This window comes from Vicugna pacos, chromosome 18, assembly GCF_048564905.1.
Source record: "Vicugna pacos chromosome 18, VicPac4, whole genome shotgun sequence".
NCBI lineage: Eukaryota > Metazoa > Chordata > Mammalia > Artiodactyla > Camelidae > Vicugna > Vicugna pacos.
Window position 1 is genome coordinate 33508982 of NC_133004.1, and position 22639 is coordinate 33531620.

General features: G+C 53.0%; 1 protein-coding gene across 7 annotated transcripts; it reads left to right on the top strand.

The window, feature by feature from the left end:
- The first annotated feature begins 632 nt into the window (after positions 1-632).
- SETD1A (SET domain containing 1A, histone lysine methyltransferase) lies at positions 633-22606 on the top strand. Of its 7 annotated transcripts, none has more exons than XM_072942975.1 (19): positions 633-1314; positions 2060-2224; positions 2444-2539; positions 4304-4574; positions 5667-5788; positions 6008-6237; positions 6525-7371; positions 7529-8314; positions 8836-9012; positions 9152-9239; positions 9523-9680; positions 9837-9924; positions 11734-12075; positions 17779-18822; positions 19242-19414; positions 19505-19615; positions 19787-19906; positions 21553-21690; positions 21778-22606. In XM_072942975.1, exons 2-19 carry the CDS (start codon positions 2075-2077, stop codon positions 21949-21951), a joined length of 5115 nt encoding a protein of 1704 aa, XP_072799076.1. In that variant the 5' UTR covers positions 633-1314; positions 2060-2074; the 3' UTR covers positions 21952-22606. The 7 variants fall into 7 exon arrangements, with proteins under 7 accessions (XP_072799076.1, XP_072799079.1, XP_072799077.1 ...); XM_072942978.1 differs by having other exon boundaries at positions 633-1245; XM_072942976.1 differs by lacking the exon at positions 633-1314 and adding an exon at positions 1317-1438.
- The last annotated feature ends 33 nt before the right edge of the window (positions 22607-22639 follow it).

Genomic DNA, 22639 nt, shown 5'->3' on the forward strand with positions numbered 1-22639 from the left:
CTCCTGGGACTGCTGTTATCCAGAGACTAGGATGACTGTGTCCAAGTGTGAGTAGAAGGTGGGCCCCGCCTCAGGGAGATCTCAGTCTCAGGGCCCCGTTTAAAACTGGGCTGGTGCTGCCCTCGAGCGGCAGGACTGCGTTAGCGAGGAGGGACAGGGGTTGCGTAGCCAAAAAACACCACCGGGACCATGGTGCCTGTGGAATCGACCCGTCCGCCCTAATTCAAGTACCATCTAGTTTATCATTTTTTAAGAGGACAGGTTCAAGGGCCTTGAGGACCCACCAGGCTTGTGGCATAGCTTTAAGACAGACTAAGATTTAATCACTAAATGGTAGGCCAGTAAGGGCAAAAGGCCGCACCCTCTGGGGGCCTCAGTCTCCCCATCTGTCAAATGGGCATCTTAAACAACTAGAGGCCCAAAGTGGATAACGGGAGGAAAATGCTCCCGGCATTATGTGCGTAGCCAAACAGCCTGAGTCACGGTTATTGATAGTATTTTTCCACCTCCCGGGCGCCCCTCCCAGCCCGCCCCGGTTTCGGTGGGTCCTACAGGAAGCGCCCCCGCGACGCCGGGCCCCGCACGCTCTGACCACGCCCTCTGCGCGCGGCGCCTTGGCCCCGCCCATAAAAGAATTCGCAGATTCGCTAGGCCGGCTCCTTCTCAGAATCACTTTGGCAGCTCTATGCTCGGTCGAAAATTCTCATCGGACTCTGTAGCTATTCCCCCTGGGTCGGAACTGAACAATCCTCTGAGTTGTGCTAGTAAGATAGAGCCAGGAAAAGTAGCCGACTCTGCCAAAAGGGCTTGGCTAACCAGGCATTATTTTCTTGACTCCACCAAGGCGGGTGAAGGGAGGCAACAGCTGAAGCCAGGACTTGTGGCGAATCTGCAGCCTCTTAGACCTTTGGCCGCCTGAGGAAGGCGCAGGAAAGAGGAGCAAAGAAGCTCGCATCCTGTCCACTGATTCGCCCCGCCCGCCTGACGAATCTGCGTCTGTTCAACGCGCCACTCAAATCTCCCGAGCTCTGGCTGGCCTCCTCCCCTCCGCCCCGCCCCCTTTTCCTCAGGGATTAGTCGTTGCTTTCGTCGCCGCCGATTCGTCAAGGACCCTAGGCCAGAGCAGCTGGATAGTCGTGGTGAAGCCCACTCTCCGGGGGATGCGGCCAATCTCCAGGCTTCCTGGGCCGCAACTCTTGAGCCTTATAGGGCGCCGGCCGAGGCGAAGCCGTCATCCTAGGCCCCGTGGGTCTCCCGGCGGCGCCCGTGGCGAAAGTGCGAATGTAGACGCTGTGCCCGCTGGGCCTCGCGCAGGTGGCGGTGGTGTTTGGTGCGCGCGCCGGGGAGGTGGTGGTGGGGGGGCGCCGCCGCCGCCACCGCTGCGGGGCCGGGTCTCGCGCTGTCGCCGCCGCCGCCGCCGCCGCCTCGCGCCGCTAAGGTGCCGCGCGGGGTGGGGGGAGGGGGAGCCGCTCGCCACGAGCGGGTGAGTGGGGCCGCGCCGCGCGTGCGCGGAGATGGGGGGGGCAGAACGCGCCGGGGCGGGAGGAGAGGGCAGCGGCGCGCGTTCCCCCCACCCCCCGCCCGGATTCGGGGCCGAAGCCGGGTCTCGGGCTCGGTCTCGCGGTGTTTCCAACGCCCCGAAGAGGTGCCACCTCTTGGCTGGAGGATCGGGGCGCGGGGACCGGAGCGGGTGTGTGGGAGCGGGAGCCGGGCTTGGCCCGGGCCGCTGGCCGGTGAGGAGGCGGGAGGGGGCGGGGCCTGCCAGGGGGCGGGGGAGGGGTCTTGCGCCGAGGCCAAGTGGGGCGCGCGCTAGGGAGAGCGGGAAGGTAAGGGGGCGCGAGATGGGCCTGGGGGCCTGAGGGTAGAGTTGGGAGGTAGAGAGAGAATGGGGTGTTGTGGTGAAAGAAGGTACTTGGGAAATCTAGGGGAGCCACGGGTCATGGTGAGGTGTGGAAACTGGGGTGATGAGAGAACCTGGAGTCAGGGCTAGTCGGTGAGGGGCAGCAAGGGAGTCAGGCCTAAGTCCTGAACCCCCTTGCGTATCCCTCTTTCCTAACAGTGTAAATGAGCAAAGATGGATCAGGAAGGTGGGGGAGATGGGCAGAAAGCCCCGAGCTTCCAGTGGCGGAACTACAAGCTCATCGTGGATCCTGCCTTGGACCCTGCCTTACGCAGGCCTTCTCAAAAGGTGTACAGATACGATGGAATCCACTTCAGTGTCAACGTGAGTGCCCCAGGCCTTTCCTTGCCATCTAGGGAACTCAGGCCCGATTCTTCTCTGTTACCTCCGTTCACCACCGAGAACTCCCATACCCATAGCCTGCCTCCTTTAAAGTGGGCAACCAGCATCCAGCTCTTTTGCAGATGGGTCTCCAAAGGGGCTCTAGAGCTCAACGATGTGGTTTCTTCTTGAACTATCTTTCTGTTCCTGCTTTTTTCCTAGGACTCAAAGTATATTCCAGTCGAAGACCTCCAAGACCCCCGTTGCCACGTCAGGTCCAAAAACAGAGAATTTTCCCTCCCAGTCCCTAAGTTTAAGGTACGTGTCTGCTGGTGTCTTGGTGTGGTGGCCCTCGGAAAGTGTGAAGGATTGATCCTTGCAGTCTAGTCTTATTGTAGCATAATAAAAGGGGGTTTTCCAATGAAAAGATCACAGCCAGATCTAATAATTTCTGAGTCTGTGAGACTGAGTTGTTCTGGACAGGAGGGATGTTTATCTTCTAAAAAGGTATAGGTGAAGTGTCTCAAGCAGGGGTGTTAACTTTTTGAAGGACGAAGACAGGTCTACCTACTACACCTATCACCATGTGCTTCTAGACAGCAGACAGCAAAACAGTGCCCTGTATGTTACCCGAGTTTCTCAATTAAGGGGAATGACAAGGCCACTGGATACAGTGACAACATCCCTGGGGGTCTGCTGTTCCTCGTCCCTCCTCCATCTTGTGTCCTTAGAGGATTCCTGTGTCCCTGACTGGGCAGGATACTCATCAGGCCATGGACTGGACCTGGAAAACTGGTGGTTCTTAGTTTCTTTCATTAATTCTGTATTCTTCCATTTTGAATAAGTCATTTGTGGGGTTCCCTCACTCCTCTTTTTTCACTTCATACACTTTTCCTGAACAGTCTCTTTCTGCTCCACAACTTTGTTACTGAAATGTTGATTACTTTGAAATCTCTGTTCCCAGCCAAGATCAGTTTCTTGAACTCTAGACTTAACATGCCTCATGGAGGGATGGCTCCATCCAGAAACCTCAATCTCGAGAGATGTAAAACAATTATATTCACCCCCTTAATCCTGCTCTCCTTTCTATTTTCCTTCTACTGATGAATGACAGCACCATCTACTCAGCAGCACAAACTAGAAACTTGGGAGTCATCCTGTGATTCTTCTACTTTATCTGTCACCAAATTGTGCTGAATCTTTTTTATAAACATGTTTCTTCTTTTACCTTAGTTTTTCTATTTTTGTTGCCATTCCTTTAATACAGACTCTTGTATTCATTTCCCCTGGTTTCCTTGCCTCCATGCGTTTCTCTATTTTATTGCTGTCATTTGTCTCTTTGGTTTTACTGTTCTCTTACCTTACTTCTGTTGACAAGTGCACGTTTTTGTGCATTGACAAGTATGATTATTCATTTGGCCAAGCCTCATCTGCTTTGATATTGCACATGTGTATTTCTTCCTACTGAGTGCTTTGCATGTTCCAGGCAATGCCAAGTTATTTAAGAGTTCTGTGCCTTATGGGTGCTGTCATTTTTGGTGAACTCCTGTTTATCTGAAAAGCCTAGTACGAATGACACCATTTTTATGAATTCTTTCTTGCCTCCACTCTGAGCAAAGATTTCCTTTTCTGGGCTCCCAGGAACCCTGTCTACACCTTTGCTGACACTTGTGTCATGTTGTGATTGTGTGTGTGTCTGTCTGTCTGTTTTCTCTGCTTTTCTGAATCAGAATCCTTTTTTTTTCTATCTTTGTATTCCTAATGCCCAGGCCATGGTAATCACTTAGTAAAAGCCGAGGTAGTGAATTACTTTCACATAACTAGTTCCTTCCATGTACGTTTAGTCTTCTGTTTGTACATTTATTTTCCTGGTTCTTGCCATTGTCCTGTGGTGAGAAGACTTTAGAGAAGAGAAGGGTCAAGACTAATGTATCCCTTGTTGGGAACCCCTTCCCTCTTCCCTTGCCTCTTAGTTTCCTAGTTCTCTCTCTCTTGGCCTCATGGATCTTCTGAAGTTTCCTAGAGGGCAAAGGAGCAGTGATCAGTATTGAGGCCGGGGCTTAACTCCTGTCTTTTCCGCAGCTGGATGAGTTCTACATTGGACAGATCCCACTGAAAGAAGTGACTTTCGCAAGGCTGAATGACAACGTGCGGGAGACCTTCCTGAAGGACATGTGCCGAAAGTATGGCGAGGTGGAAGAGGTAGAGATCCTTCTTCACCCTCGTACTCGCAAGCACCTGGGCCTGGCCCGTGTGCTCTTCACCAGCACTCGGGGAGCCAAGGAAACAGTGAAAAACCTCCACCTTACCTCTGTCATGGGCAACATTATTCATGCCCAGCTCGACATCAAAGGTGAGAGCTCCCTTCCTGCTGCCTGAGGTTGGGTTCAGGCAGAGATGGTACACGCAAATGCCTGTTGGGGTCAGACAAGGGATCAGGTTTATGATTTTTCATTCGAAACTTTTGGGCCAGATTGTGTTTTAGACATCAGAATTTTACAGAGGGGTTATGGCATATATGTGAGTTTTTGTATGTTATCTCTGGCAGGGTTAGGGCAGCACCCTGTGGTCTGGTGTATGACTGTGCTTGTAAGAAAATGTGTGAAAGGTCATACTAGGTAGGATGAATGAAAACTGTAGTAAATAGCTTCAGGTCAGGTTTTGACACCAAATTTCCAAAAACATTGGATTTTGAGTTTTTTGGGTTTTGAAATTTTGTGTCAAGAATTTGGGACCTGTATAGGTGAGTGAACAGTCTGGGCTTTTGTGTCAAGGAGCAGTAGGGAGGGGTGGGGGCCGTGGCATACTGTCTAGTGCCATTTAAGGGAGGCAGCTATTAGTTGGCATTAGCCAATTTGTAAGTGGCAATGACGACTAGTATTGACGGATAATTTATTTTTTAAGCTGGAAATCTAGGTTCTTGTGTGAAATCTCATGGGCTTTAAATCTTGCATTTCTCCCCCTTCCTTCTCAATATTTTAAGTGATTGTATAGGGCAAACAAAAAAAAAAAAACACGATGAGGGGCTGGATTTAGCCTTCAGGCTGCCATTGTGCAACATAAGTTTATAGGATAAAGACCGTGGTGAGATCTAGCATCAGATGACCTGAGTTTGAATTCTGCTTCTACCACCGACCAACTTTGTGACTTTGTGCAGATGAATTTTCTTTTAAGACTGTAAAATAGGGGTACTGGTGTTTCTCTCTCCCAGTGATCATTCAACACAGTAACACACGTTGGAAGTGATATGTGGACTGTGAATTGTCGTCCAGTCTGTGGTTTGTAGTAGTTATTAGATAGAGATAAGTGGAAGAACTGAAAACCCCAAACCCAGGTTTCTAAGAAATCTTAGGAAACTTGAGGCCTGAATGAAATGGGAATAGCAAATCAGAAAGGAGTTGTTTCCTCCATCTGACTCTGTTGGTTTCCATTTCCCTCGCTCCAGGACAACAACGAATGAAGTACTATGAACTAATAGTCAATGGCTCCTACACCCCTCAGACGGTGCCCACTGGGGGCAAGGCCCTGAGTGAGAAGTTCCAAGGCTCTGGTGCAGCCACTGAGACGGTGAGAAGCTTGTGGTTGCTGTAGCCCTAGCCATGTGGGCCAGTGCTTGGATGCCAGCAGTAGTCTGGGAGGTTCTGAACTCACTGTTAAGTATAGGAAGCGCCAAGAAAAAGATGTTGGGTGCTTTCAAAAGATGGAGAATTGGAATTCTTAGTTTGGGAAGGGCACATTGTCAAATAGTGCTTGATCTCTTTCCTCCCTGCTTCACTCTCTCTCCAGACTGAATCCCGCCGCCGCTCCTCCTCCGACGCAGCTGCCTTCCCAGCAGGCACTGCTGCAGTGGGCACTCCTGGCAATGGCACCCCCTGCTCCCAGGACACAAGCTTCTCCAGCGGCCGACAAGACACCCCCTCTTCCTTCGGCCAGTTCACCCCTCAGTCCTCCCAAGGAACCCCCTACACATCTCGGGGCAGCACCCCCTACTCTCAGGACTCTGCCTACTCCAGCAGGTACAGCATAAGCACCCTCTGGGACCTGCAGATTCTAAGAGCTGCCACTGGGAAGAAGCAGCCCAGAGTGTCTCTAAGAGGGAGTTGGGAGTAATTTGTCCTAGTTTCTCTGTGGATTCAGCCAACAAAGCCCTGTCCTCAGGGAATTTAGTCTCTAGCTAGGAACACAACAGCATTTAAATCTTCCTTTGGGAACAGCGTAGAGGGTCTTTGGGTATGGACAACCGGGACAGTGGGATTTGGTCATACAGAGCTGAACGCAGCTAACCCCTGCACGTTTCCTCCAGCACCACTTCCACCTCCTTCAAGCCCCGGCGGTCAGAGAACAGCTACCAAGATTCCTTCTCCCGCCGCCACTTCTCTGCATCTTCGGCCCCCACAACCACCTCTGCAGCCATCTCCGCTACCACTGCAGCCACCGCCGCATCGTCCTCTTCTTCCTCTTCCTCCTCATCCTCCTCGTCGTCCTCCTCTTCCTCGGCCTCTCATTTTCGTGGTTCTGACTCAAACTACCCAGCATATTATGAAAGCTGGAATCGCTACCAACGTCATGCTTCCTACCCACCCCGCCGGGCAACTCGGGAGGAGCCTCCTGGGGCACCTTTTGCTGAAAATACAGCTGAACGCTTCCCACCTTCCTATACCTCCTACTTGCCCCCTGAGCCCAGCCGGCCTGCTGACCAGGACTATCGGCCTCCTGCCTCAGAAGCTCCACCCCCAGAGCCTCCAGAACCTGGTGGAGGCGGGGGTGGTGGGGGGCCCAGCCCTGAAAGAGAAGAAGCCCGCACCTCCCCTCGCCCAGCCTCACCTGCCCGTTCTGGCTCTCCAGCCCCAGAGACCACCAATGAGAGTGTGCCCTTTGCTCAACACAGCAGCCTGGATTCCCGCATTGAGATGTTGTTGAAGGAGCAGCGCTCCAAGTTTTCTTTCCTGGCCTCTGACACTGAGGAAGAGGAAGAGAACAGCACCACAGGCCCTGGGGTTAGAGACACAGGGAGTGAGGTGCCTTCTGGGTCAGGTCATGGGCCTTGCACACCCCCTCCAGCCCCAGCAAATTTTGAGGATGTGGCACCTACGGGGAGTGGGGAACCGGGGGCTACCCGGGAGTCGCCCAAGGCCAACGGACAGAACCAGGTGAGGTTGGGCTCAGCTGGCGGAGGTGCCTGGGATCTGGGAGGTAGGGTTGGGCCTAGGGAGAGAAGGAAGGGAACTAGGCAAGAGAACAGAGATTTGAGGAAAAGCCCAAGGAGCAGGCAGCAGCTTTCTGTGACCGTCCTCTGCACCCCTACAGGCTTCTCCATGCTCTTCTGGAGAGGACATGGAAATCTCCGACGATGACAGGGGCGGCTCACCCCCTCCGGCCCCAACACCGCCCCAGCAACCTCCACCCCCTCCTCCTCCTCCTCCCCCTCCTCCACCGTACCTGGCTTCCCTTCCCCTTGGTTATCCTCCCCACCAGCCTGCCTACCTCCTCCCACCCCGACCTGAAGGGCCACCGCCCCCTGAGTACCCCCCACCTCCTCCACCCCCTCCCCACATCTATGACTTTGTGAACTCCCTAGAGCTCATGGATCGACTTGGGGCTCAGTGGGGAGGGATGCCCATGTCCTTCCAGATGCAGACCCAGATGTTAACTCGGCTCCACCAGCTGCGGCAGGGCAAAGGATTGACTGCTGCCTCAGCTGGTCCCCCCGGTGGGGCTTTTGGGGAGGCCTTTCTCCCATTCCCACCCCACCAAGAGGCAGCCTATGGCTTACCCTATGCGCTGTACACACAAGGGCAAGAAGGCCGAGGGGCATACTCCCGGGAGGCCTACCACCTGCCTTTGCCCATGGCAGCCGAGCCCCTGCCCTCCTCCTCAGTCTCAGGAGAAGAGGCCCGGCTGCCTCCCAGGGAGGAAGCAGAGCTGGCAGAGGGCAAGGCCCTACCATCAGCAGGCACTGTGGGTCGTGTACTGGCCACCCTCGTCCAAGAGATGAAGAGCATCATGCAGCGAGACCTCAACCGCAAGATGGTGGAGAATGTGGCCTTTGGAGCCTTTGATCAGTGGTGGGAGAGCAAGGAAGAGAAGGCCAAGGTGAGGGCCAGTGCCTGGGACTGGGAAGGCCTGGGGCTCCATTGGAGGATATAGGTCTCCAGCTTCTTCAGGCTGCACAGTTCAGAATAGAGAAGAGAGATGATCAAAGCAAGTGGAGAGAGAGTCTGTGGACACGAGGTGGGACACAGTTGGGCAGGGGAGTTAGGGGGCACACAGAACAGTAGAAAAAGTGTGAGCCCGAGAGTCAGAAGACCTTTGTCCTGGCTCCACTGCTTGCTTGTACTGGACAGAGCCCTTAAATCTCTCTGGGCTTCGATGTCCAGTGTCTTCATTAGTAGAGCGGGAATAGTAGCAGCTTCATAAAGTTGAAGGACGAAATGAGTGGACTTTTGAGAAATGCATGTATAGGGGCTGATGCAAGGGAGGTGTGGCTTAGATGTGTGTCAAATGGAGAAGTGAGTAGATGCATTTCTGTATTCCTGGGGCCTGGGAGTAGTTCTCAGGCAGGAGGCAGGAGGGAGCGCCTGGGTTCTGGGGCTCAGTCCCCATACTGCCTGCAGCCATTCCAGAATGCAGCTAAACAGCAAGCCAAGGAGGAGGATAAAGAGAAGACAAAGCTTAAAGAGCCAGGCCTGCTGTCCCTCGTGGACTGGGCCAAGAGCGGGGGTACCACCGGCATCGAAGCCTTCGCCTTTGGGTCAGGGCTGCGAGGGGCCCTGCGGCTGCCTTCCTTCAAGGTACCCAGAATTGTGATCTTACCTAGTTCTAGTTGGGAGGGAAGAGGGGTAAAGGGGGGCCCCCTGCCTTGGGGTAAGGGTGGTTGGGAACCATGAGTGTTTGGATTCTGAATGGGCTCTATCTCTTCCCATTTCCCAGGTAAAGCGGAAAGAGCCTTCGGAAATTTCAGAGGCCAGTGAGGAAAAGAGGCCCCGGCCCTCTACTCCAGCTGAGGAAGATGAAGATGGTGAGTGGGAGGTCAGGTGAAGGAGAAAGGGGACAGAAGGCTGCTTAGATTCTGATAGGAAAGGAGGAGGCAGGTACAAGGGGTGAAAGTGTCTTGAGGGCAAGGAGCCAAGTGGAAATTTGAAATGGTTAAAATAAAGCAGTTCTGTGAGATGTGAGAAGCTTCAGGTAGGTCTGTCCCTGGATTTTAGCTGTGGTTCTTGTGTCTGGTGTGCACGCAGAACAGAGCAATGGTAATTGTGGCTGATGGTAAATTACACTGACTACTACTCATCTGGGCCTAGACGCTGAGCGTGAGAAGGAGGTTGGAGAGCCAGGACGTCCGGGGACCAAGCCCCCAAAGCGAGATGAAGAGCGAAGCAAGACCCAGGGCAAGCACCGCAAGTCCTTTGCTCTGGACAGTGAGGGGGAGGAGGCATCCCAGGAGTCCTCCTCAGAGAAGGTGAGGGGCCAAGGCACCTGGTCCCAGCCAAGAGCTTACGTCTTGAGTTCTTGTCCCCATAGTTAGCTTTTCTCTGGGCTGGAGCCCAAGTAATAATACCTCCTGGAGGACGTGTTGTCCTTTTCCTGTTAATTCCCATTTGTCCGTTTCCTTAAGGATGAGGAGGATGAAGAGGAAGATGAGGAAGATGAAGAGCGTGAGGAAGCCATGGATGCTGCGAAGAAGGATACAGAGGCATCAGATGGTAAGCACACACAGTGTACAACAGAATTCTGGGGAAGAAGGGATTCAGCCACCCATAGCCCTTTTCTGAGCCCACGTAACCTTCCTGCTGGATTGATTGGCCATCTTCGCCTTCCCCCAAAGTACTTGTCTTTTAACCCCATTCTTTGGAACTGTTGGCCCACTGTAAATAAGATCCAGAACGCTCCCTCCTGCTTACCTCTGCAACTGAAATGCTCTCTCCCCAGCAGACAACCCAGGAGAGCCTATTTATTTTCCCAAGTCCTTGAGATAAGCAGTCTGCATTCTCCTACTGCCCCTGATGCTGCCAGGCTTTGCCTTTCCCCCTTTGAGCACGGCTCTTTCTTTAAGGCTCAGCCACTGAACTGTACCTTCTTCCCCTCCCTGCAGTTGCCGTCACTGGACACAACTCTGTATTCAGTTGAACACCTGTCTGTTCCTCCACATGTAATGAGGCTTGGGCACATGGTTTAGTCTCTCTTTTCATTCATTTGTTCAGAAATATTTATTGAGCCCCTGCTCTGTGCCAGGCACCATTCTAGGTGTTAGGGACACATTAGTGACCAGGACAGATGTGATTCCTGCTCTGGTAGAGCTTACAATCAGTCAGAGGGGAGGACGGGAGTTGAAAATATGTGAACAGATCATAGCACTTCACATAGAGATACTTGCTTTGAAGAAGATAAAATAGGTTAGCGGGGTAGGGAGTGACTGGGCTGGGGAACTGGGGAAAGATTGACTGTCTTCTGTCTGATGGTGAGGGAATGCCTCTGAGAGGTGCCATTTCAACAGAGGCCAAGATCATGAGGACGATGATCTGAGAGTCTCTCTTTCAGGTAATCAGAGGGCAAGATCATCTGCTAAGAGTGAGGGGGTGCAGACCCCTACACATCCACTTGGTCACCAGTTTCTGTCAGTTTTACTGCCTCTGTTTCTTGAATTTGTCACCTCCCTTGTTCCTGCTCTCCTCTCATTCTTACTTACAATCTGCAGCAGTTTTGACTTATTTCTCTGTCTCTGTTTCCATCCTTCCCTATCTATTTCAATCCATTTTCCACCTTGCTGATGGAATTAACCTTCCTAAAATGCACGCCTGACCCTGTTACTTCCCTCCATAAAGCCTCTTCCTGGCTCCCTGTTCTCTTCTAACTCCTCAGCCTGATGCTTCAGGCTATTTGTGATCTCACTCCTGCTTATCTGCTCAGCTTCATCCTGCCATTCTCCACACTCCTCCCTGCCACATCACCTTCTGTTCTAATTTACTCAGTTATGTTCCTTAAAAACTAAAATTCCTTAGAGCCCATCTAGTGTATTACCACTCCTAGAGGTGTAGACATGTAACATTATCTAAGCTTATTTACTCTGGAATCCTTTTTCAGAGACCATTGTCCAGACAGTGTCTATAAGGCACATTTTGAGAAAAGCTTCCTTCAGTGATTAGAGCAGACTGCTTGCCATTCCCTAAGGGCATCATCTTCACTTACCTTTGATGTCTCCACTTAGCCCCTGTGTCTGCTCGGTGAACTCCGTCTTGTCCTTGTTGATAGGCATTTTCACAGGGATGTCTTTCCTGGCTTGATCCTCCAGGCAGAATCCAGGGCTTCCATTTGCCTGCTCCCCTAGCCCTTCATACTGAAGTTTATCACACTCTGGACAAATTATGTGCTTCTCCACCTCCTTGAAGGGAGGAATCCCCAGCACCTAGTGCAGAGCCTAATGTATCCCTAGTAGTGAGTCAGTGAATGAACCCACAGCTTGACCAAGTGAGGGGTCTTCCCACCTCGCCTGATTGCCCCTTCTGGATTTCCAGGCGAGGACGAGGAAAGCGATTCGTCCTCCAAATGTTCTCTGTATGCTGACTCAGATGGTGAGAATGATAGCACGTCGGACTCCGAGAGCAGCAGCTCATCCAGCTCCTCATCTTCCTCATCTTCCTCCTCATCGTCCTCATCGTCCTCATCATCATCTGAGTCCTCCTCTGAAGAAGAAGAGGAAGAGGAGCAGTCAGCAACCATACCCTCAGCATCATCGCCCCCCCGAGATGTCCCCGTGCCCCAGCCAGCACCTGTGGAGGAGCCCGAGCCAGAACAGGTTGCAGACTCCCCAGTCACACCTCTCCCCGAACAGGAGAAGTCTCCAGCAAGACCTGCAGGTAGGTAGTGTAGAGCTGTTGTTTTGGTCTTTGTGTGTCTGTATCCATGGGAACAGTGGGGTCGACAGTTATATACAAGTGTGTGACTGTTGGAAAACATACAGAGTTGGACAGAAGTCACTTTCTCCTGTCACTCATCCCTTGGAGACATTTATGGCCGAAACACGCTCAAAACTATGATGCTGTAAACAGTTTTCAGAGCCAGACCTTGGTGTTTGGCTACTAAAGTAAAATAGAATGGTCTCTTCCCAAATAAGTTAAGGAGAAAACTCCCAATTTAATTAATTTCTCCTACTAATTTTTCTTCAGCCTGTTCCTTAATGTGTAGCATGTACCTGAAGGTGATTACATGGACGAATTGGATACATAGTAACTGTTAGCAACATAAACTCAGAACTTAATTCTATCTTTGCTTTCCTTTGTAGATTTGTAAGTTCAGTTATTTTATATCATAACATACATACATAATACATTGTACTTAATTTTTCCTGCTGAGTGAACTGTTCAGGCAGTAGATACTTAGTTATCGAGTCCTTGCAGTGGGTACAAGGGATACAATGGTATACACAGGAGGCACTGTTTTCACCCTCCTGAAGCTTATGGTCTGTGAGGAGAGACAGTTTAGTCTCTATGTAAGATAATACTTAGGAAAATCTGTGACTACAGACTGGTAAGTGCCACGAAAGAGAGTACAGGGTACCCTGAGAACCTGAGCACATCTCAGGGGAAATCTCTGGTTACCACCTACGGGCTGAAATCAAGGCAAAACAAGCAGGAGAGGGTGTGATTAGCATGCGCAAAGGCCCTCATGCAGAGGCCATGGCGTATTGGCAGACATAAAGGAAAGCTAACCTTCTGGAGAGTTGAGGGTGAGCGGGAGCCGGGGAGGCCTGAACTGGAGAGAGGTGCAAAGGCTGGACCATGCAAAACGAGTATGCCACGTTAGGAATTTGAGCTTTATCTGAGGCCAGTGGAATGCCGTCAGAGGAATGACGTGATCGTGTTTGTGTTTTGAAAAGATGCAGTGCAGAGAAAACTTGGAGAGGGGCCAGAATTTATGCAGGGAGAGTAAGAGGCTATTGCAGTAAGTAAGGCAAGCGATGGTGGTAACTTGGAGTAGTATGCTCTTGGGTTGGAATTAACTCAGTTTTCAAGTTATGCTTCAGAGATGCATGTGGCCTTCCAAAGATCTCGCTCTTGAACATTATTGAGAATCTGGCTGAGATAGGCAGAACCACAGGAAGACCTCCTAGTGCTCGTGCACTCTCTTCTTGTCCAGGCCCCATGAGAGGAGGAGTTGAGGCTCATTAATCCTAAGATGCTTTTCCCAGCCTCTCTGAAGTCCATTGGTGGTAGAAGAGCCAGTGGGGTCTCAGGACACAGGGCATCAGTTGTAGTACTCTCTCATTCTCTGTAGGGTAGGAAGAAAAAGTGGGATGTGACCAGTTTTGCATTTCAGAAGGGTCATTCTGGCTGGAGGTGGGGAGGGATTTGGAAGAAGTGAGGAGGGAGGTGGGGTGACCCGTGAGAAGGTTTGAAGGGATGCAGGTAAGCAAGGGCATGAAACAAAGCAGGGAGGTTGCAGTGAGGTGGTGGGCGTAGAAGTGGGGATGAGGATTTAAGAGAAATTTAGGAGACAGAACCACTTGGTTAAACTACTTACCAAGAAAGGAAACTCAAGGAGGCGAACCAGAATTAGGAAGAAGGCTGATGCCTTTAATTGGGGTTGAGTTTGATGTGTCTCTGGAATCTCCAAGTAGAAGCATTTAGTAGGTAGTTTGATCCATAGCTGTGGAGCTCTAGAAAGAACAGTAGACTGGAAATGTGATAGATATTTGAAACTGTGGGTGTGAATATACTTGTATACTTTAGAAGGATGTACGGAATGGAAGGATGATGGAATGAGAAAAGGGGGCAGAGCCTTACAGTCTTATAAGAGGTAAGTGGGCAAAATGGAGCCAGAGGAGGCTGCAAAGGAGTGATCAGAGATGTGGGAAAGAAACCAGGGAGCTTGGGAATGGTCTTTCTCAGAGGGCCACAATAGAGAAAGTGTCTGTTGGATTTGTTAGTCAGGAGGTTACTGGTGACCTTACCAGTTTCAGTAGTGTGGCTCAAGTTAGGAGGTCTTAAAGAGTGAGGGCAGGTGACCAATAACCAGTCTTTTGGAAGGGTAGGCTACTCTTGTGAAAGAAGAGAATTGAGGGGTGGTAATTAATAATGTTAGTTACATTTATTGAGTAGATTGCTTGTGCCAGGCTCTATGTCTAGCACATTGCAAATTTCAGTTTCTCAGTTATTCCTCACAGCATCCCTACTATTCCCATTTTACAGATGAGGAATTTGAGGCTTAGTGAGATGCTCAAGGTTACCCAGCTGGAAGTGGAGGGACAGCAAGAAAATGCAGGGTTGGAGGAGAGTTAGCTTTTCAAAGTAGGTGAGACTTGAGCATGTTCATGCACTGAAGGAAAGAGGGAGCAGGTAGCTGGACCAGGGGAGAGGAATACTTGCTGGAGTGGCGCACCTGGGGAGGTGAGGGGTTGGACTCTCTAGAGCAAATGCAGATCTCTCTGTAAGTGGGGAGGCAAGGAGATGTGGGGTTTCAGCCTGAAGGCTTCCTTTTTCTCTCTGCAGTAGGGAGGCAGGAAATTTCTGAGCATGAGAGGAATGGGTGGAGTAGGAGCCTTGGAAGGTGAGGAGGGTGGGGAGTGAGAATGACAGCTGACTAGGATGGCCAGCAACTCAGAAGCCCTGCTTAAGCTGGGGTTTGAGGTGAAGGAGGAGAGAAGGCAGGTAGTTGGGTGGATTCAGGTTTAGGGGTCTCCAGAGTGGAGGTGATGGAAGACTGTGGAAAGTACTGTGAAAGGAGAGGATGGGGGAAGGTATAGCTCAAGTGGTAGAGTGCATACTTAGCATGCACAAGGTCCTGGGTTCAGTCCCCAATACTGCCTCCAAAAAAATAAATATATAAACCTAATTACACCCCCCCAAAAAAACCCCCTAAAATAAATAAATAAATAAAATCACCTGGAAAATGTAAAGAAGAAAAAAGAAAAGAAGATGAAGTGAGGGCCCCTGTGGTCTGGGAATGGCAAAGAAGTTAATTTAGTGGGAGGGTGATAGATGATGGGAAGTTGAACAGGTGCAGTGGGGTGAACTGAAAGGACCTGGGGAATTGTGGTCGGAAGGTAGATGTCAGAGTGTCACTGTCCAGAGTGGAGGAGGGGTGACAAGTTCATGTGTGTCACTGGTGGAGGGTAGCTGAGGATGTGTGAATGTGAGAATCTGGTGAACAGGTGGGATGTCAGAATCCCCAGCTAGATGGCAGAGGTGGGAGAGGAGAGGACGATTAAGGTGGACCCCTTGGTTTTTAGAGAATGAGCTACCAAGGAGGCCTGGGAGAGGGCTTGTCTGGTGGATCCCAAAGATGGGTCTGGACACCTTCAGGACTTGCTTTTCTTCTGTCTTCCTGTCTGGTTCATTCCTGTCTTTCTGCAAATGGTCTTTCTCTGTTCCATTTCTGCAGAGGATGGCCACCCTCGCAGACAGACCTACTCCTACCTTAGATCCTTATCCTCAGGGAAGTTTCTCGGGCTGGCTTGGGTCAGGTGGCCATCAGTTAATGGGGGAGGGGGATAAGTCATGGAGTAGAAACGGTGGCTTCTGGGAGTTGTATAGACTGGTCAGGTCCCCTGAAAGTTATCTCCATAAATGAAAGATACGACCAGCTTTCCTTCAGGATGGGAAGCAAAAGGGAAATCTGTGGGAAGAAGCTGAGTCAGGAGGGGAATTTGTTCTCCTCAAGAGCCAGGCTTCCAGAAGGCGCAGTGAGCTAGGTTGGGAGGATGGGTCAGAGGAGAAGGCTGCCCCAAAATGTTGGAGTAGAGAAGTGGTGAGAGGAGTCATAGAAACTGGAGGAACAGGGACCAGCATGCCGAGGCTCACTAGCTTGAGCGTGGGTTACTCCTGGCTGAGACCCCAGGTGGTGTCCAGAGCCTCAGGGGACAGGAGGCTGAGGGCATGTCAGTTAAGGCAGTGGATGCATGTTACTCACTGCCTGCTCAGGCCAGGCCTGGTGCTCATGAGTGGTAGGGCCGGGTGTGAAGCCTCTCAGTCTCAGTGCAGAAGGTCCAGAGCCACTTGGGGTAGTCGGTAAGACCCCGAACTCAACACAGGCTGCCCCAAGGTGCAGGTCTTGTTCCATCATCTGCTAGCTGTGTGACTTTGGGCAGGTTATCAGCCTCTCTCTGCCTCGACTTCCTTATCTGTAAGATGAGGTTAATAGTAGTACTCACCTCATAGGGTGGTTGTGAGAATTAAATGAGTACTTACTTTGTGTAAAAGGCTTGAATTGGTACTTGGCACAAAATATAAGCTGTTAACCTGCTGCAGCCAATCTGAAGACTGGCAGTTGAGAACCACTAGCCTTTTGATTCTGAAAGGAAGATAGTACCAACGTCTGAGAAAAATGGGGAAGCCTTCACAAAGGTGGTGGCATTGATTTGGGTCTAAAAGGTCCATGTGAGCTTTTTGGATGGGAGAGAGGAGAGAGGCATTCCAAACGAAGGGCACCATGTGAGCACAGGGCCAGGGGCCTCGAAGACCATGCCTGTGTGAGTGGCTAAAAGGGTGAGAGGGTGAGGCCATGGACTAGCCTCATCTGGATGGTCAGTTCTGCGGGACAAGGAAAGGGCTCTGTATGTCTTGAGCAGTGTTCAGACCCCCCAGACTCAGCAGCAGACTTGGGGGTCACCACAGAGGGAGGATGTGCTCCCTGTCCCTGTTAGCTAGGGAGAGACAGCACTGCCTGCTCCACAGCCCACCCCTCATCCTTGGGACCTCAGCTTCACCTTCAACTGCTGCTTTTTTTTTGTTTGCTGGGGAGGTATTTAGGTTTATTAATTGATTTATTCTTAGAGGAGGTACTGGGGATTGAACCTAGGACCTCATGCATCCTAAGCACGCACTCTACCACTTGAGCAATACCCCCCCACCTTCAGCTTCTTGAGGGGAGACTTCCTGACCTCTCTCACTTGGGCAAATCCCCAGTGCAATTCTGTAAAATATTTTAATACAAAGATTCAGTTCCTTACATTTTATCTGTTTCACCTTGCTAAGCAAAGAATGTTATTTATAGTTGAAATAATGGATTCTTTAATTCAAAAATGGCTAACTGTATCCTCATTGTAAAATGCAGGAGGCAAAAAGTTGCCTTGGTCTCTGCCTGGTTGGTGGATGTGGTTCTGTCACCACCAGTCTTGGTAAAAAGGTTAGAGACCAAATGTTTGTTTCCTTAGAGCCCCCACCCCCACCCTTCAGAGTTCAGGCTGCACATTTGTTTTGTGTAATCGTCTTGCTTGGATTGTAAGTTCTCTGAGGGCTTTGAAAGTGTCTGCTCAACATGTTTTTCTGATCCCTGACACATAGTTAGTGCTCAGTAAATGCTTGTCGAAGGTATGAATGAGCAAATGTGAAATTCCGTCCTGTCAAGGGAGCCTGTAGTGCTGAGGACATGACAGGTGTAAGAGGCAGGCAGTGTGTTCCCCAGCAAGCAGGAGTGTCTGTCGGAGGCTGAGGAGTGAGTGCATCTGGGGTGTGGACTCCCCAGGGAGGCTGGCCAGGTTCCTGCCCATAATGAATCTCAGTCTGATGACTTTAGGCCAAGAAGCTGACCCTCTCCCTTTACCTGTGTGCTTCCTTTCCCAGGTTCTACTGAGGAACTGCCTCCCAGTGTGCCCCAGCCTCCCCCCGAGCCACCGGCTGGACCCCCAGCCCCTGCTCCCCGCCCCGATGAGCGCCCCTCCTCTCCCATCCCCCTTCTGCCTCCACCCAAGAAACGCCGGAAAACCGTCTCCTTTTCTGCCGTGGAGGAGGTGCCAGCCCCAGAGCCTCCCCCTGCTGCCCCACCGCAGGTCAAGTCTCCGGGCCCCACCTCCCGCAAAGTCCCCCGGGGCCTGGAGCGGACCATTCGCAACCTGCCCCTGGACCATGCGTCACTGGTCAAGAGTTGGCCTGAGGAAGTGTCCCGAGGAGGTCGGAGCCGGGCTGGAAGCCGAGGCCGCTCCACTGAGGAAGAAGAGGCTGAGCCAGGGACAGAAGTGGACCTGGCGGTGCTGGCCGACCTGGCCCTGACCCCAGCCCGGCGCGGGCTGCCTACCCTGCCACCCAGCGACGACTCGGAGGCCACAGAGACAGTGGACGAGTCAGACCGCCCGAGCCCCCTTCTCAGCCACATCCTCCTGGAGCACAACTACGCCCTAGCCATCAAACCGCCGCCCTCCACCCCGGCCCCTCGGCCCCTGGAGCCAGTTCCTGCCCCTGCAGCCCTCTTCAGCTCCCCGGCAGACGAGGTCCTGGAGGCCCCTGAGGTGGTAGTGGCCGAGGCAGAGGAGCCAAAGCAGCAGCAGCAGCAGCAGCAGCAAGAGGAGGGGGAGGAGGAGGAGGAAGAGGAGGAGTCGGAGTCCTCGGAGAGCAGCAGCAGCAGCAGCAGCGATGGCGAGGGTGCCGTCCGGCGGCGTAGCCTCCGTTCCCACGCCCGGCGCCGGCGGCCGCCCCCACCCCCCCTACCACCACCACCGCCCACCTTCGAGCCCCGCAGCGAGTTTGAGCAGATGACCATCCTGTATGACATTTGGAACTCGGGCCTGGACTTGGAGGACATGAGCTACCTGCGGCTCACGTATGAGCGATTGCTGCAGCAGACGAGCGGGGCTGACTGGCTTAACGACACCCACTGGGTCCATCACACCAATATCCTGAGACGGAGAGGCTGGTCTTCTCAGGACAGGGAGACAGGCCAAAGGGCTGGAGGTGGGCTTCCCTGGGATCGCACAGCCAGGCGCTGTTCTCCTGAGATCATTCCTAGGGTGTGCGTTTATATCCTTCCCTATCCAGTTCTCTTTGCCATGTTCAGCATGGGTATTTCTCCTCTGACTGCCAAGCCTCCCTTTCTCTCTGCCTGGTGCCTCTTTTCTGCTTCCAGGGTGTTTTTATCAAAAACGGTGGGCAGACCTATTTCTTTCCATCTTTCTGTTCTCACACTGAGTATGCTCAGGACCTCCAGCTAAGGTCAGTTGCCCTGTCCTTGGACTGGACTAGGGGGCAGAGGGGAGCGGAGCCTCAGGGATTTGGCCCGTGAGGACCCTATTCTCTTCCTTAACACCCTGCACTCACCAACCTGAGCACTCCAAAGCGCAAGCGGCGGCCCCAGGACGGGCCCCGCGAGCACCAGACAGGCTCAGCCCGCAGTGAAGGCTATTACCCCATCAGCAAGAAGGAGAAGGACAGGTACCTGGATGTGTGCCCTGTCTCGGCCCGGCAGCTGGAAGGAGCGGACACTCAGGTGAGGCTCCTCCTTGGTACCTGCCCACTGGTGGCATCTTCTCATCAGTTCTCCCATCACTTAACATCTTCTATTGCCTACTTCTCACAGGGGACTAACCGGGTGCTTTCAGAGCGCCGGTCCGAGCAGCGGCGGCTGCTGAGCGCCATCGGCACCTCAGCCATCATGGACAGCGATCTGCTGAAGTTAAACCAGCTCAAGGTGAAGAGTGGGGACTGAGGAGGGAGCAGTGGGAAGGCAGCGTCGTTGAGCCCCCTACGGGTGGGGCTGGGTTGAGTGGCCAGGACACCCTCCAGCCCTGGAGGTCCAACGAAAGGCAAAGAGCTAGGCTGAGGGGGCGTCCAGCAGCACAGTCTGCCTTCCACCCTCTAGTTCCGGAAGAAGAAGCTCCGATTCGGCCGGAGCCGTATCCACGAGTGGGGGCTGTTTGCCATGGAACCCATTGCAGCTGACGAGATGGTCATCGAATACGTGGGCCAGAACATCCGCCAGGTGAGGCTCCATACCCAGGCCCTGAACTGGCGGCAGCACGGGATGCTGACGTGAGAACTTCCTGACCCTCTGGTGAAACCCCGCACTCCCTGCCCGCTCTAAGGCTTAGCCAGTGAGACCTGCCTTTTTTTTTCCTCCCTTCCTTCCTTCAACAACTAGTAATGGGTACTGGTAAACTAAATGTTAATGATCCAGCAACAAACAAGACCATCTCTACCTTTAAGGACCTCACAGTTTAGTGGATAGGACAGGTTTTGAACAAGTAACTACAATAAAAAATGGTGTTTGGTTGATATGAAAGGGGATGTCTAGGGAGGTGGGGGCAGTGGGAGCACAGTAGTGTTTCAACCATCAGCTGAAGGATGATGAGGAACTCGCAGGCTCAGGTGAGGGGAAGGGTGCTCCCTGTTGTGGGAGAGCATGTACAAAGGCCTGGAGGCAGAATGGTCTTAGGAGGGCAGGGAGGTCAGCATGGCTAGTTGGAAAAACTAGGGCCAGAGGCAGCAACGTGAGGCCAGAGGGGCCGATGGAGGCCCACAGAGCTTGGGAGCCACGTTAGTAAGTTTAGACCGAGATGAGAGGAGGAAACTCGCTACAAAGCGTTAAGCAGGAGAGGACTTTGGAGGTTAATAAGCTCCCTCTGGCTGCAGTGTGAAGAGAGAACTAGAGGCCGAGACGAGCAGGGGTGGGGGTGTGTGGGCTGTTGCACAGATCCCGGCCAAAGGCGGGTGGCCTGGGCTAGGCGGTGGGTCCAGGGTAACAGTGGAGTCCGGGTCCAAGGTGGCTGGCAGGACCAGGCAATGAGTTGGCTCTGGAGGGTGAGGGCAAGGGCCGAGGCCAGACTGTTTCTCGGGGCGCCGCCTTTAGCAGCTCGGAGTATGTAGGGCTGCCAGTGAGATGGGGAGTGAGGAGGAGGAGGAGCGGATGTGTGGTCAAGATGAGCTCTGGTTGGGACATGTGAAGTTGCAGTGCCCGGGGGACATCTAGAGGATGACGTCCCGCAGCTCCACTGAGGTGGATTTTGGCTGGAGATGGAAGTTTGGGAGGAGTCCTCACCACTTAGCTGGCAGTTGAAGCCCTGGAATAGAGTGAGTTCACCCAGGGAGGGTGCAGAGGGTTTATCGTCCTGTTTTCTGGGAAATGAGTTGCTCCTTCTCACACAAGAATGTAGGCCCTGAGGTGGACAGCGGCAGCCACGGATGCCTGTTTTGGAGAGATGGTCCCGGAGAAGGGGTTCAGTTCATGAAATGGCCGTTGTCATCTCAGTAGCTGCCCTAGCACCCAGCAGTCTGGGGCTCCACCGTGGGTCAGGAGACACTCCAGGAGGAGCCAGTGGCTGCTTCTCCTGCCCAGTGACCACTTCAGATTTTCCTGGGGTCCTCTCTGGGTGACTTTGTCAGAATGGCAGCCAAAGGTTTAGGGAGGTGGCTGCAAGAGGGGAGTCCTGGAAGCAAAGTCAGGTGAGTCAGAGCCTTGGGGTGGTGGGTGCCAGAGGGAGAGCTGCAGATCCAAGACAGGCCATGTGGCCCCTGGGGTGGTGGCTGGGAGACTGTCAGGACCCCCCATCACAGGGGCCGGTGGGTTCAGGCCTGGTCCAGCAGGAAGCTAAGGGGCAGCTCCCTGATCATTGCACCCTGTCCTGTTAGATGGTGGCCGACATGCGGGAGAAGCGCTATGTGCAGGAGGGCATTGGCAGCAGCTACCTGTTCCGGGTAGACCACGACACCATCATCGATGCCACCAAGTGTGGTAACCTGGCGAGGTTCATCAACCACTGCTGCACGGTGCGTGAGGGGCCGGGCCGGGCCAGGGGTGGGGCGGGGGCCTAGGGGCCGCTGCTGCTCACATGGCCCTGGACCCTCATCTTGCAGCCCAACTGCTACGCCAAGGTGATCACCATCGAGTCCCAGAAGAAGATCGTGATCTACTCCAAGCAGCCCATTGGCGTGGATGAGGAGATCACCTACGACTACAAGTTCCCGCTGGAGGACAACAAGATCCCATGTCTGTGCGGCACCGAGAGCTGCCGCGGCTCCCTCAACTGAGGTGGGGCAGGACTGGTGCCCACACCCCTATTTATTCCCCTTGGTGCCCTAAGCTCCCCAGCCCACCCAGCCTTAGTGGGCTCAGCAGGGGCCACACGCCCCATCTCTGAATGTGGGGTTGGGGGGCCCCAGGCCCAGCGAGGGAGCCTCAGTCCCTCGAGGCAACTTCTGCTTCCCCTCGTGCCCCTGCCTACCCATCCCGATTTTTTTTTCTTTGCGGAGAAGAAGCTGTAAATGTTTTGTAGCTGCCAGCAGCTGTTTCCTGTGGAAACCTGGGGTGCCGGCCTGTACAGATCCTGTTCTTGGGGGGGCTGCAGAGCCCCCTTGCTTTGTGTTAATGGGGACTTCCCTTTGTGCCCTGCGTGCACCCCTCCCCAGTTTAGGGGTCTCTAGGGGCAGTGGCCATGTTCTCCCCGTGGGGGGGGGGCCCTGCGCCCTCAGTCCTGGGGACTCCGTGCCTGGAACCCTGCCTCATCTTCTGTTCCTGCCAGACCCTGTGGGTCGCCCTCCCACCCTGGTGTCTGGAAGCTCTGGCTCTGCCAGGCCGGGACAGTGGGGGGGCAGGCCCTTCCTGTTGGGCTGGACTGTACATATGTTAATAGCGCAAACCCAATGCCACATTTTTATAATTGTGATTAAACTTTATTGTACAAAAGTGCTTGGTCAGTATCTTTGGGGAAGAGTATGG